General features: G+C 44.5%; 1 protein-coding gene across 4 annotated transcripts in view; it reads left to right on the top strand.

Annotated features, from left to right (window-relative positions):
- The window catches only part of LOC309601870 (putative global transcription activator SNF2L2), a gene marked incomplete at its 5' end in the record, with an annotated part of 160288 nt that overhangs the window by 97128 nt on the left and 47303 nt on the right, over positions 1-15857 (top strand). For all 4 annotated transcript variants that reach the window (XM_082335095.1, XM_082335092.1, XM_082335094.1 and 1 more), the window contains one exon: positions 15398-15616. In XM_082335095.1, the coding sequence (XP_082191221.1) occupies positions 15398-15616 (219 nt within the window). The remainder of the gene's footprint in view (positions 1-15397; positions 15617-15857) is intronic.

The raw sequence follows: 15857 nt of genomic DNA on the forward strand, positions 1-15857 counted from the left end.
ATTTTAGTGCTAAAGATCAAGAAAGAAAGAACCAAAGCATGGATTGAAACTCATTGTTTAATTGAAGACTATTTAGAGAAAAAGATACAAAGATAAGTAGATCTGAATGGAAGAAGTGAGAACAAGTCTTATGAGGAGCAGCTGAGGGAGCTGGGGTTGTTTAATTTGGAGAAGAGGAGGCTGAGGGGAGACCTTATCGCTCTCTACAACTACCTGAAAGGAGGTTGTAGTGAAGTGGGGGTTGGTCTCTTCTCCCAAGTAACAAGCAACAGGACGAGAGGAAATGGCCTCAAGTTGTGCCAGGAGAGATTTAGATTAGATATTAGGAAAAATTTCTTCACGGAGAGAGTGGTTAGCCATTGGAACAGGCTGCCCAGGGAAGTGGTGCAATCACAGTCCCTGGAAGTGTTCAAAAAATGTGTGGATGTGGTGCTTAGGGACATGGTTTAGAGGTGGACCTGGCAGTTAGGTTAAAACAGTTGGACTCGATGATCTCAGAGGTCCTTTCCAACCTTAATGATTCTATGATTCTATGATTCTAAGTGCATCATTGGCTGTGCTTACGAAATCATGATACTCATTTATCACTCCCATTCACTAATTATGTAAAGGTTTTTCTTGAAATATGGCTAGTAAATTTCCTTCTTCCGTGATGTCAATCAGTTGTTCTTGCAAACTAACAGGAAGGTGTTGCATTTTTATGTTTTTAACAAATGGGTTCAAAACCCACTGAAACTCTTCATTTGGAAGATTTCTAAACAGGTTAGGAAATTCTGCTTCCAAGTTTTTTAAGTGTACAGATACGAGAGTTTTTATAGGGACACACTTGCATCATTTTCAGCAACAAAATCACATAATGATGGAAGCATTTCCAAAAAGCCGTTTTCAAAATGCTCTCTCCATAGCATGAGTTTCTTTCAAAAAGCAGCTACTTTCTCATGCCTTGTTAAAATGTTACCTTCACCTTGAAGGGACACATTGAGCGTGTTTATTTTTTTTCAAAAATAAGTGCTAAGTAGCATACTACTGGCAGCCACTTGTCATCACAGAAAAGGTCAGCAAATTTGGAACACTTGTCGTTTTGTGAAAGAAAAATGCATAACTCATCTTTAAGTTCGACAACTCTTTTAAACACTTTTCCACGAGATAACCAGCGAACCTCTGTGTGGAACAAAGATATCCATGGTTACTCCCCATCTCATTAAAAAGTATTGTAAAGATTCTACTATTTACAGGTCTTGTTTTTATAAACTTAACCACATTGATGGCATCGTGTAGCACTTTGTGCACTTCTGGCTCCAACATCTTTGCTGCAATAGCTTGCCTATGAATTATGCAGTGAATGAGTTCCACATGTGGTGCTATCTCTGTAACCTTACCCTGGAATCCTTTTTTTTTTATTCCAGTCAAAGCAGACGCTCCATCGGTGGTTACACTTGCACATTTTTTCCACAAAGCATTTATTTTTATTAAAGAAGTCATTTACTGTTGGGAATATATCTTCTCTGGTGCATTTTTCCTTTAGTGGCTCACAAAAAAGTAGTTCTTCGTGTATTTCATTCTTGAAACAGAATCTAGCAAATACCGTAAGCTGAAACATCTGTACTTTCATCCAACTGCATAGCAAACCTCCCACACCATGTAATTTGTTCTAATACTTGTTTCTTCAAATCTTCAGTAATATTTTCTATGCATCTTTCAACGGCATTTGCTGACAAAGGCATGCATTTTAGTTTGTTGCCATATTGTTTTCAGTGTACTATTTCAGCCATTTTTACCGCGGCAGGAAGAACAAGTGTTTCCCCAATGGTATGTGGGAGTATCACATGACTTGAAACATTGCTGAAAAAATTGTAGAGGTTTGTCTTCATGTTCTGGATGTTTAGTTTTTAAATGTCTTGCTAATCGTGATGGCTTCATACTATCATTAGCTAATATCTCAAGGCACAATATACACTTAGGGTGAGGTTCAACATTAACGATAGTGGATATAAATCCATATTTCAAATAGTCTTGATAATTTTGAATTTTTTTTGCCAACTTCTTGTCAGAGCTGATTAGATCGTCATTGTTTTTACCTTGTAATGTGGCTGACAGAGTACTCCTACTAGGAGTAGAAGTGTCAGCTCTGCCATTTTCTTGTAGTTTGCTTGTGCTTGCATTATTAGTATTATCTTCAATCTGCGGTTTCTTTGCAGGAATCTCTTTAAGCCACATGTCCATTCTGTGAGGGTTAGTTTAGTTAAGACTAGATAATATAATCTGTAAATCCACTTAACTGGGCACATGTAAACTGCAATATATCACAATATGCTGAAAGCGAACAAATGAGGGTGCCACTGTGAACCCCTCCGTGTTGTGGAACATCCACCCACTCTTCCCCCAGGACACCTTGAGTACAGCACCTGGCACATAACCATCTAACATATGGACCGAGTGAGGGCACCAGTGTCAGTTCGTATATTAGATACTAGTACAGGTTAATTTCTTTCTTAAAGTTTTAGATAAATAAATATAAGTAGAAGTTCTAATATTTTCTTCCCGCACTCCAATGGATCATTGTGCGCATCCCCTGGGGTGCGTGCATCCCACTTTGGAGACCACTGGAGTAGACAAAAAAACAGATTGAGAAGTGACTGTTTCAATGTCCTATGCAAAGCTATTTCAACATTGTTTAGTAATGTGCTTCAACGAGTGTTACATTTCCTGTTAAAACTGATAAATAAAATAGAAAACTTGAAAGTAATTTTTAATGATATTTTTATTCTAAATAAAGATTCTCAGTCTAAAAACTACCATTAAAGTCAAATTCTAGGCCTCCCACCAAAATGGCAACTGATACTCTAGTTGTGCTAATTTATTTTTAATTCTTGAAGCCAAAATGGCAATACAGCATGTGGTGGGTTGACTCTGGCTCCTCATGGGTCAAGATAAAGACAGTTTAATAAGCAAAGGAAAGAGTAAGAAGAAATAAAAGAAAAAAAACAAAACAAGTGATACAAAGGCAATGACTCACCACCTTCCACAAGTAGACCAGTACCTGGTATCCTGAGCAAAGGCTACCTCCCCTCCCCCCCCTCTGTTTTTATTGCCGAGCATGACATTATATGGCATGAAATATCCTTTTGGTCAGTTTGGGCCAGCTATCCTGGTTGTGTCCCCTCCCAACTTCTTGTCCACTCCCAGCCTACCCACTGGGAGGGGCAGAGTGAGAAAGAGAGAAATCCTTGACACTATGTAAGAACTGTTCAGCAATAGCTAAGCTATTGGTGTGTTATCAACACTGGTTTGGTCACAAATCCAAAATATAGCACCATATGGGCTGCTGTGAAGATAATTAACTCCATCCCAGCCAGACTCAGTTCAATCTCCACCCCTTATTCCATACCACTTACCTCATGCTCAGGTCTTACACTGTCCAATACATCCTCATTAACAACCTCTCCCCTTCCCATCCTTTGATATATACACAAATAGCATTCCCTTAGTCTATGGGCCATCCCCATAAAATGTCCGTAAAATTTTCGTAAAATTTTCATAAAATTTTTATTTACTCCATGAGTTGAGCTCCATCTGTTATGGTGGTTGCTCAGGACAGGAGACGCAGTGTGTTGTGTTGAGTTATTGGGCGCCAAAGCCAACTCAGGTTGGGTCACTGCTGCACTTGCACAGCTTCTTGCGAGGCTCAGGTTGGTTTGGGTGATTCCTGCTGCAGTACTTCCTATAATCAACTCAAACCATGGGTTATTTTCCCCAAAGGTTAAATCTCCTTGAGGTACGTGCCGGATTTCCCTATCCTCCCGCATTACCCACCAAGTACACCCAGGTCCTTGAACAAAAGCAATCCCACGAACAGGTTTGCCTTTTCCTGATGGAGGAGCAACCCATAATGTCTTTCCCAGCCAGTTCCCTACATACACTGTGGGGACCTTATCTCCTTCTACAGCACATAGAGGTTTTGTTTGGGCAGGACCAGGTCAGTCATATGATCCTCTGGTGTTAACCAGCCAAGTGACTTCTGCTAAATTTTCATCCCCAGTGCTTGTATGTCCTAGTGCCCATTGCTATCAGTATAGTCTTTAACAGTCCATCACATCATTCAATCTTTCTGCAGGCTGGTGCGTGATAGGAAATGTGGTACACTCAACTAGTGCCATGTTTCTTGGCCCAGGTGCTTATGTAGTCCCGTTGTCTGAGGCAGTTCTTTCTGGGGTGCCATGCCACCACAGAACTTGCTTTTCAAGGCTCAGGATCATGTTTTGGGTGGTGGTATGCGTTACAGGGTAAGTTTCCAACTATCCAGTGGTCACCTCCACCATTGTAAGCACATGATGCTTGCCTCAGCAGGTCCATGGCAGTGTGATATAATCGATCTGCCAGGCCTCCCCATATTGATATCCCAGCCACCATCCACTGTACCAAGAGAGGCTTTACTCACTTGACTCACTTGATTATGATGCATGTTTTGCATTCATGAATAATCTGTGCAATGGCTTCAGTGGTCAAGTCCACCCCTCGATCACGAGCCCATCTGTTGGTTGCATCTCTCCCTAGATGTCCCAATGTTTCATGGGCCCATCGAGCTACGAATAGCTCACTCTTACGCTCCCAGTCCAGGTCCACCTGAGCCACTTCAGTTCTGGCAGCCTGGTCTACCTGCTCTTTGTTTGAATGTTCTTCGGTTGTGCGGCTCTTCGATGTGTGAGCATCTACATGATGTATCTTTACAGCAGTGTTTTCTACCCAGACAGCGATGTCTTGCCACAGTGCAGCAGCCCAGATGGGTTTACCTCTGCAGTTAGTCCATTTCCGTTGCTGTAGTCACCCTTACAGGGCATTATTTGCCACCATCCATGAATCAGTACAAAGTACTGGCCACTTTTCTCATTCAGCAATCTCTAGGGCCAGCTGGATGGCTTTCACTTCGGCAAACTGACTTGGCTCGCCTTCTCCTTCAGCAGTTTCTGCAACTTGTCGTACAGGACTCTACACAGCAGCTTTCCAGTTCTGATGGTTTCCCCCAATATGACAGGACCCATCAGTAAAACGAGCATATAGCTTCTCATTTTCTGGAAATTTATTATACAGTGGGGCCTCTTGTACGAGTCACCTCCTTGGGCAATGCTCCAAAATCTCTGTCTTCTGGACAGTCCATGATCTCTTCCAGGATTACTGGGCAGCTGCAGTTTCCCATTCAGGCCCACTGTGTGATCAGTGCAATCCACGTAGCATTGGGTGCATCATGGGTAGAGGGAGCCCTTCCTTTGAACAACCAGTACAGCACAGACAATCGTGGTGCCAAGAGGAGCTGTGCTTCTGTACCAACTATTTCTGAAGCAGCTCGATCCCCTTCTTATGCTGTTAATATCTCTTTTTCAGTCGGGGTGTAGCAGGCCTTGGATCCTCTATATCCCCAGCTCCAAAACCCTATAGGTTGACCTCGAGTCTCTTCTCCAGGTGCTTTCTGCCAGAGGCTCCAGGTGAGGCATGCTCCCTGGCTGCAGTGTAGTGCACATTTCTCACATCTGGTCCTGTCTGGACTGGCCCAAGGGCTACCTCACAGATTATCTCCTGTTGGATCTGTTGGAAGGCATGCTTTTGCTCAGAGCCCCACTCAAAACAGTTCTTCTTTTGGGTCACTCAATAGAGAGGATGCACAAGCTGACTGTAACCTAGAATATGCATTCTCCAGAATCCCACAGTGCCTAGAAAAGCATATGTTGCTTTTTTGTTAGCTGGTGGGGACATGGCTGTTATCTTATTGATCACATCTATTGGGATGCCATTTTATTCCAAAAAAATGGATCTCTTGTGCAGGTTCTTTGACTTTACTTTGTTTTATGGCAAAACCAGCTTTCAGAAGGATCTGGATTATTCTTTTTAGGGCTGTGTTTCCACCCCTAGGGCAGTCAATTCCAGGTGTATTGGATACCCCTCCATGTGAAAGCAAAATATGGCTTGCACTCTGCTGCCAAAGGGATGGAGAAGAACACACTGGCAATTTCAGTTGTGGCATACCACTTGGCAGCCTTCGACTCCAGGTCGTATTGGAACTCTAGCATGTCTGGTACAGCAGCGCTCAGCAGTGGTGTGACTTCATTCAGGCCATGATAGTCCACTGTTAGCCTCCACCCTCCATCAGACTTTTGCACTGGCCATATGGGACTATTAAAGGGTGAGTGAGTCTTGCTGATCACTCCTTGGGTCTCCAATTGATGCATCAGGTCATGGATGGGAATCAGGGAGTCTTGGTTGGTGCGATATTGTTGCTGGTGCAATGTCATGGTAGCAACTGTCACCTGCTGTTCTTTAACCTGCAGCAACCCCACAACGGAAGGACCCTCCGAGAGGTTGGGCAAGGTAGACAGCTGTTTCATCTTTTGTATATCCACAGCAGCTACACCAAATGCCCACTGGCACCCTTTTGGGTCCTTGAAGTATCCTCTTCCGAAGTAGGATACACAGGGCCTCTGGGCAAGTCACAATAGGATGCTTCTGCTACTTGTCCCCTGTTGGGCTCACCTTGGTCTCCAACACAGGCAACAATTGGGATCCCCCTATCACTCCAGAAATCCAGATGTGGCATTAGGGTACACTGTGCATTTGTGTCCACCAAAGCCTCGTACTCCCGTGGATCTGATGAGCCAGGCCATTGAATCCATACAAAGCAGTAAACCCGGTTGTCCCTTTCCTCTGCCTGGCTGGAGGCAGGGCCTCCCTATTCCTTTTCAGAGCATTCATTACCTGACTCCTGTAATTGCAAACCAGAAGTCCCTTCATCATGGTACCAGGAGTGGCGTTCGAAGCCACACAGACATATGTTCATTGACTCAGTATCAGAAGGAAGAGAGGCATCCTCAGCCCTTCTAGTGCATCTGGGGAATTGCTCGACAGCAACTGGAGCAGTAATCTTCCTGGATGGATCCTTTTTTTTGCTGCTGTTTTTCCCCGCAATTCCAGGTCCAAGGTAGGTGCACCTTCCCACTTCCTCATGTCCTCCCCATAGTCTCACAGACAGAACCACAAGGTGGCACATGGCGTGCGCCCACAGGTCCCTTTCCTTTGAGCAAACAAAGACCGACTCCATACAGCACTCTTGATAGCTGAGACACTGGCCTGTAGGGGCAAGGAAGAAGAGAGATTCTCCATATTCTCTTCAAGTCGCTGGAACTGGTGGGACAGCCTTTCCACAGCTGAGATGCAGGCCTGTCGTGTAGAGGGGGAGGGGAAAGAGAGATTCTCTTCGAATTGCCGGAGCTGGCAGGCCAGTCTATCCACAGTTGGTGCCTCAATGGCTGCCCAGTCCATTATCACCAGAGCGTTGTCATAGGATGTCACTGTATTCTGTACAAACTTCTGCCACATAGACCGCATGTACTAGACATCATCTAGATCTTTGGAGGCCTGGTTGTTGTCCAGGTTGCTGTAGACCACCACCACCACTCATTCCCTCAAATACTAGATACCTTCCTCTGTGGTAGTCCACTTGCCTCGGTAGTTTACAAGATCTTCCTTGAGAGGGATACCTTCTCTTCATGCTTGATAGGATCTGCCTCCAGAGCCTGCAGATGGCTGTCCCTCTTCCAGTCCATTTGTTGATTCCATGGTCCTTAGCAAAGGATCCCAGCTGCTGGTCTTCCTTACTGTCTAGTTCCAGACCATTGGCCCCACTATCCCAGCATTGGAGCAACCAGGTAGCAATTCACTCACCTTGCTGACCTCTGTAATTTTTCCACATATCTCGCAGCTCACTCAGGGATAAGGACCGGGTTGTTTCCACCTCTTTTATGATTTCTGTCTCTTCCCTCTCTTCTTCTTGTGGGTCTCCTACTGCAGAACAGGCTGCCTCTTCTGATTCTTCCTCCTGCTCCCTCTTAGGAGGAGCTTCTTCCTCTCTTACTAACTGGGTCAACCTCTGCTTCCATTGTTTCTTCTTGACTACAGGAGCAACTATGAAAGTTGAGGGTTGGGTCTCTGGTTTAGCCACAGTGTCTGTTCATGTGACCTCAGAGCGAGCAACCCTCTCAGTGTCCATTTGTGTGCCCTCAGAGCAAGAGACCCTCTTGCTCTTTTGAGGGTGCTGGACAGCAGCTTGATAGGCATGGGCCAGGCCCCAACACAACATTAGAATTTGCTGTGTTTCATTGGGGCAGGCAAGGCTCCCCTCTTTCAAATGCTGTACCAATTCAATGGCATTAAATGCCTGTACAGGTGTAAAATCCCAGGTTAATAGAGGTGATAATGGCCCTTGGCACCTGCCCAAATCCTCCCATTCACCCTGACACCCAGGGATCAACAGCTTTGGGACATGTTCCTGTGTGGCATTCCCAATTAGTTGTTTAACCTTATGAACATTAATCAAAATGAATATCGGAGTCATGACACACATCAGTGCAAACAGTCTGATTGCACAGGGATATTCAAGAAACTGAGAGGCCATTACAAGAAGGCTGGAAAGACCTATCCTGGAGGAGAGGAAGGGGTAGGTACCATTCTTCCCGCTCCACACAGCATCTCTCAGAGGAGAAAAGGGAAAAGTGTAATTGCCAATTTTCTCCGTGAGATGGTTCTGGGACAGCAGCAATGCAGGGCCCAAATACCAGATTAGGCTCAAGGCCAGTGCTTTTATCATAGCTCTTTGTCCTGGTTTCGGCTGGGATAGAGTTAATTTTCTTCCTAGTAGCTGGTATAGTGCTGTGTTTTGGATTTAGGATGAGAATAATGATGACACACTGATGCTTTGGTTCTTGCTAAGTAATGTTTATACTAGTCAAGGACTTTTCAGCTTCCCATGCTCTGCCAGGTGCACAAGAAGCTGGGAGGGAGCATAGCCAAGACAGGTGATCCAAACTGGCCAAAGGGCTATTCCATACCACATGATGTCATGCTCAGTATATAAACTGGAGGGAGTTGGCCGGGGGGCAGTGATTGCTGCTTGGGAACTGGCTGGGCATCAGTTGGCAGGTGGTGAGCAATTGCATTGTGCATCACTTATTTTGTTTATTATTTTATCATTATTATTATTGTTGTTGTTGTTGTTATTTCCCTTCCTTTTCTGTCCTATTAAACGGTCTTTATCTCAAGCCACAAATTCTACTTCTTTTTCTTTTTTTTTTTTTGATTCTCTCCCCCATCCCACTGGGGAGGGGAGGGAGTGAGGGAACATCTGTGTGGTGTTTAGCTGCCTGCCAGGTTAAACCACAACAGTCCTTCTTGGAGCCCAACGTGGGACATGAAGGGTTTGAGATAACAATAGATCTGACCAGAATGTGTTAAAACAGATTTGTGATAAGCATTCATTATATTAGTTTAATAGTTGCTGGTTGCAATGTTGAGTTATTTGCTCTCAGAGTTGTTGGGCTTGTTCTCAGAGTTGTGTTATGTAACACCTTACTTGTCGTATGCATTCCCTGTGGTGCTGTTTATCACCTCTGGGGGCTGGATTAAGGTTATAATTTTGCTGTACTGTGTAACACTGGTTTATGATATGATAAAATTGTCAGTCATGAGATTGTATTCAGCACTGCCATCATCCCCATACTTCAGGAGCCATCTCTTGGAAACTATTAATAATTACACTTTTTACCTCTTCTCCTCGGAGAACCAATCTGTGGGGGAGACAAGGAGGGACACTTTCCCCATGCCTTCACCTTCCCTTTCTCCTTCAGGCTAGCTACAGCAGCTCTTGAGCATTTTGAATATCCTTAGGATGTTCAAATCAGCATGGTCCTATTGCTATGTCTCCTGAATGTGGTTCAGTTCTTGTTTAGGGTTAAACAATTATTTAAGAATACCATCCAGAGATCTACCCCCACGATGGGCACTGCGACTACTCAAACCTTGGTGACAGGCACTGCAGCTACTCCAACTCCCATGACAGGCACTGCGGCTACTCAGACCCCGACGACAGGCACTGCAGCTACTCTAACCCCAGCGACACGCATTGTGGCTGAAGCAGAGAACGAACCCGTGCCAGTATCAGGTGCCCCACAGGAAGAAATACACAAGAAGTTCAGCTCGTTTAGTAAGGGATGAAGATGAACCAGGGCCATTACGAGAACAGGAGGAGGAAGAGGCAGAACACATAAATGAGATGGTAACCACCGCAACCCTACCATTTGCCATGGACTGATCCAGACTGCACTGGAACAGGGTGAGGCTCCAGAACACCTGCAATACATTGATGACATCATTGTGTGGGGCAACACAGCAGAAGAGGTTTTTGAGAAAGGGAAGAAAATAGTCCAAATCCTTCTGACAGCCAGCTTTGCCATAAAACAAAGTAAGGTCAAGGGACCTGCACAGGAGATCCAGTTTTTAGGAATGAAATGGCAAGATGGACGTCATCAGATCCCAATGGATGTGGTCAACAAAATAACAGCCATGTCCCCACCAACCAGCAAAAAGGAAACACAAGCTTTCTTGGGCGTTGTGGGTTTTTGGAGAATGCATATTCCAAATTACAGTCTGATTGTAAGCCCTCTCTATCAATCAAGTGACCCGGAAGAAGAATGATTTCAAATGGGGCCCTGAGCTACGACAAGCCTTTGAACAAATTAAACGGGAGATAGTTCATGCAGTAGCCCTTGGGCCAGTCCGGGCAGGGCAAGATGTAAAAAATGTGCTCTACACCGCAGCTGGGGAGAATGGCCCTACCTGGAGCCTCTAGCACAAAGCACCAGGGGAGACTCGAGGTCGACCCCTGGGGTTTTGGAGTCGGGGATACAGAGGATCCGACGCTGGCTATACTCCAACTGAAAAAGAGATATTGGCAGCCTATGAAGGGGTTTGAGCTGATTCAGAAGTGGTTGGTACTGAAGCACAGCTCCTCCTGGCACCCCGACTGCCGGTGCTGGGCTGGATGTTCAAAGGGAGGGTCCCCTGTACACATCATGCAACTGATGCTGCGTGGAGTAAGTGGGTCTCACTGATCACACAACGGGCTCGAATAGGAAACCCCATTAGCCCAGGAATCTTGGAAGTGATCATGTACCGGCCAGAAGGCAAAGATTGTGGAATATCGCCAGAGGAGGAGATGACACATGCTGAGGAGGCCCCACCATATAATAAACTGCCAGAAAATGAGAAGCAATATGCCCTGTTCACTGATGGGTCCTGTCGTCTTGTGGGGAAGCATCAGAGGTGGAAGGCTGCTGTATGGAATCCTGTACGACAAGTCGCAGAAACTGCTGAAGGCGAAGGTGAATCGAGTCAGTTTGCAGAGGTGAAGGCCATCCAGCTGGCTTTGGATATTGCTGAACAAGAAAAGTGGCCAATGCTTTATCTCTATACTGACTCATGGGTGGTGGCAAATGCCCTGTGGGGGTGGTTGCAGCAATGGAAGCAGAGCAACTGGCAGCGCAGAGGCAAATCCATCCTGGCTGCCGCATTGTGGCAAGATATTGCTGCCTGGATAGAGAACCTGGTTGTAAAAGTACATCATGTAGATGCTCACATACCCAAGAGTCGGGCCACTGAAGAACATCAAACCAACCATCGGGTGGATCAGGCTGCTAAGATTGAAGTGGCTCAGGTGGATCTGGACTGGCAACATAAGGGTGACTTATTTCTAGCTCTGTGGGCCCATGACACCTCAGGCCATCAAGGAAGAGATGCAACATATAGATGGGCTCGTGATCGAGGGGTGGACTTGACCATGGACACTATTGCACAGGTTATCCATGAACGTGAAACATGCGCTGCAATCAAGCAAGCCAAATGGTTAAAGCCTCTCTGGTATGGAGGACGATGGCTGAAATATCAATATGGGGAGGCCTGGCAGGTTGATTATATCACACTCCCACAAACCCACCAAGGCAAGCGCCATGTGCTTACAATGGTGGATGCAACCACCGGATGGCTGGAAACATATCCTGTGCCCCATGCCACTGCCCAGAACGCTATCCTGGGCCTTGAAAAGCAAGTCCTATGGCGACATGGCACCCCAGAAAGAATTGAGTCAGGCAACGGGACTCATTTCTGAAACAACCTCATAGACACCTGGGCCAAAGAGGATGGCATTGAGTGGGTATATCACATCCCCTGTCATGCACCAGCCTCTGGGAAAATGGAACGCTACAATGGACTGTTAAAGACTACACTGAGAGCAATGGGTGCTGGGACATTCAAGCACTGGGATACACATTTAGCAAAGGCCACCTGGTTAGTCAACACTAGGGGATCTGCCAGTCGAGCTGGCCCTGCCCAATCAAGACTTTTACGTACTGTAGAAGGGGATAAAGTCCCTGTAGTGCACACAAAAAAGATGCTGGGGAAGACAGTCTGGGTTACTCCTGCCTCGGGAAAAGGCAAACCCATTTGTGGGATTGCTTTTGCTCAAGGACCTGGGTGCACTTGGTGGGTGATGCAGAAGGATGGGGAAGTCCGATGTGTACCTCAAGGGGATTTGATTTTGGGTGAAAATAGCCAATGAACTGAATTGCATTATGTTAATTGCTATATAACACTCTGTGTCATCACTTCTGTGGTGGCTATATGTCATATCAACGGTATTACAGTAAGAATCACCCAGATTAATGAAGAATGAACTTTGATGAAACCGAGCAGAGTGCAGCGGTGATGGAACCAGAACTGGCTTCAGCATGCAACAATCCAACACCACAAGCCATCTCTCCTGCCCTGAAAGACTATTATGGCAGATGGAGTCCAAAGCCATGGACTGAATGAACTCAACGGACATTTTAGAGGGATGGCGCATAGACTAAGGGAATGATATCTGTGTGTATATATCAAAAGACAGGGAAAGCAAAACAAAGTGATGAACAACAGAGCAAACAGCAACAATTGAAAACAGTCATTAACAATTCTTGGAGTTTGTTGTAGAGCAGGAAAGAGATGAAGCACCAGAGCAGTGGAGGGAACACATAAGTCAGCATCCAGAGTAAATACATTAGCATCATGACCAGCAACAGCAAGTTATAGCCTACCAAATAACAACTCAGCTAAACAGATATAATGGCTAGAAGTTCAGTCTAGCACACTCCAATCAAATCTGTTATTATCTCAAATCCCTTGAGCCCCATGTTGGGCTCCAGAAAGGACTGTGGTGGCTTGACGCCAGCTGGCAGGTAAGCCCCCACTCAGTCACTTGCTCACTCTCCCCCCCCCCGCAGTGGGTCGAGACCCCTCATGGGTCGAGATAAAGACAGTTTAATAAACAAAGGAAAGAGGAAGGAAAAAATCCCAACCAAACAAGTGATACAAAGGCAATCACTCACCACCTTCCACAAGTAAACCAATGCCCAGCTGGTTCCTGAGCAATGGATACTCACCCCAAAACACCCTCCCTTCTGTTTGTGTTGCTGAACATGATGTTATTTGGTATGGAATATCTCTTTGGTCAGGTCAGGTCAGCTGTCTCGGCTCTGTCCCTTCCCAACTTCTTGCAGCCTACCCGCTGCAGGGAGCAGAGTGAGAAACAGAGAAAGCCTTGACGCCATACAAACGCTGTTCAGCAATAGCGAAAACACTGGTGTGTTATTAACACTGTTTTGGTCACAAATACAAAACACACCACTGTGTGGGCAGCTATGAAGAAAATTAACTCCATCCCAGCCAGACCCAGTACATGGCATTTGAGCTAAAAGTCAGTGGGTTTAAGATGAGTGGTTTTTTATATAAGAACAGTTATAGTTGCAATTTAGAAAGAATAAGATAACTTTTCAAATATCAGCAATATTGTGTGCTTTTTGAAATTGAAAGTTTTAGGCCCTAATTTTACCAAAGCATACATTCTTTGCTCATATATAAGCATTTGTAGCATATGAATTTCTTTGTTTCTAGGCTTTCGCCCTCACTGAGGACACTGTGAATATAATTACTTTGTTAGTTTAAATAAAATAAGGTGGATCTCTTTTGTAAATATATGTTTTGCTAAAACATGGGAAGATGAGACTAGAGGTTTCTCAAAGATAAAAGGGGTTTGAATAGAATCTTTTGAGAAAAAGCAAATGGTTATTTGTCTCTTATTTCTCAGCTTAATTGGGAGTGTCTAATTTTCCCTGTTATGCTTTTTCCTTTCAAAAAAACAGCAGCTAACATATCCTTGGTTCTTCAGTCTGTACTTTTCAAATGCAAGCATATTAATCAGTAAAAAAATAAATACAGTTTTGGGCCATTATGTATTTCATTGAAGTTTGTTACTAAATGTATTTTGATTTTGGCCTTGTTTGACTGCAGATCTTCATTTCTTGCTAGTTGACAGGTTTGTCAATTAACTAAACCACGTGCATGCCCAGTTTGAATGAATACATAGTTTAAAAGGGGGAATATGAAAGTCTGCTATGCAAATAGAGGTATATACAGTCACTTCTCCATTATGAAGTAATGAGATATGGAATATCATTGATTCTGGAATCTAGTTGGACCTGCATAGTCAGGTTGCATGTATTGCATTCTGTTTTTCATCTGTATTTAGAAATCAGATCATAGGATAATTCAGGTTGGAAGGGACCTTGGGAAGTGTCTAGTCCTACCTTCTACTGAAAGCAAGGTCAGCTATGAAATCAAACCAGATTGCTCAGGGCTTTATCCAGGATGGAGACTGCACAACCTCTCTGGGCAATCTGTTCCACTGGTGAACATGTTTTTCCTCATATCCAGTCTGAACTTCTCTTCTTTCAAATTATGTCTGTTGTCTCTCATATTCCCAACATGTACTGCTTCCTCGTATGTATTGGAAAGCTACTATTAGGTGTCCTAAAGTCTTCTCTTCTCCAGGCTGAACAAGCCCAGTTCCCTCAGCCTCTCTTCACAGGGCATGTGCTCCAGCCCTGTGACCATCTTGGTGGCCCTCTGCTGAACTCTCCCCAGTTCATCAAAGTTTTTCTTTTTTTGGGGACCCAAATCTGGATACAGTATTCTAGATGTGGTCTAACAAGCCCTCAAGCATATCAACTTAACACACACACACCCCTCAATTTGGTGTCATCTGCAAACTTTATGAGCAAGCACTCTGTCACCTCTTCCATATCATTTATAAAGATGCTAAATAGGACAGGTCCCAGGATATACCCCTGTGGTACTACACTTGTGACTGGTCTTCAGGTAGAGTATGACCCATTAACAACTACTCTCTGTGCCTGATTATCCAGCCAGGTTTTTTTACACATCTGGTTGTCCACCCATCCAGACTATAATATTCTTCACTTCAGTGAAATTCACTTTGTAATAATGAATTTGATTGATTGAAGATCAACTTTCATGTAGCGATATTCCTTTTTACAGTGGCATTTTGTAAGTATTGGGGTGGAGGAGGGAAATGCCACCAGAGGAGTTGGTTTAAAGTTTCAAGCATAAGTAAATAACCAGGTATTCCCATGGTTTATTTAATCAAGACCCTTCAAATTGTTGTATCTTTTCCCAACTGTCATTGCAGCGCATGGACATGGATCGTCGTAGGGAAGATGCCAGAAACCCCAAGCGCAAGCCCCGCTTGATGGAGGAGGATGAATTGCCATCTTGGATTATTAAGGATGATGCTGAAGTTGAAAGGCTCACATGTGAGGAAGAGGAAGAGAAAATATTTGGAAGAGGGTCCCGTCAGCGCAGGGATGTGGACTATAGCGATGCTCTTACAGAGAAACAGTGGCTACGGGTAGGTACTGCTTTTTTCTTTTTGACAGTTGCTATTTGGGGGGGGGAATGTTCTCACTGAAGATTACAAAGTTGCACAAGCAAAAACACCATGTAATATCTAAGGTCCATGTATTCTTATTATTCAGTTTTTACAACTGTGCTCAAGACATAACTTAGGTTTCAAGCTACGTTGCTGAAGCTTAACTCATTGCTAGATTCAGAATCATGATTACAGTTGTTTTCTATTGCAACTGTTCTGT

The sequence above is a fragment of the Platalea leucorodia genome (genome assembly GCF_965183815.1).
Source record: "Platalea leucorodia genome assembly, chromosome: W".
Classification (NCBI taxonomy): Eukaryota; Metazoa; Chordata; class Aves; order Pelecaniformes; family Threskiornithidae; genus Platalea; species Platalea leucorodia.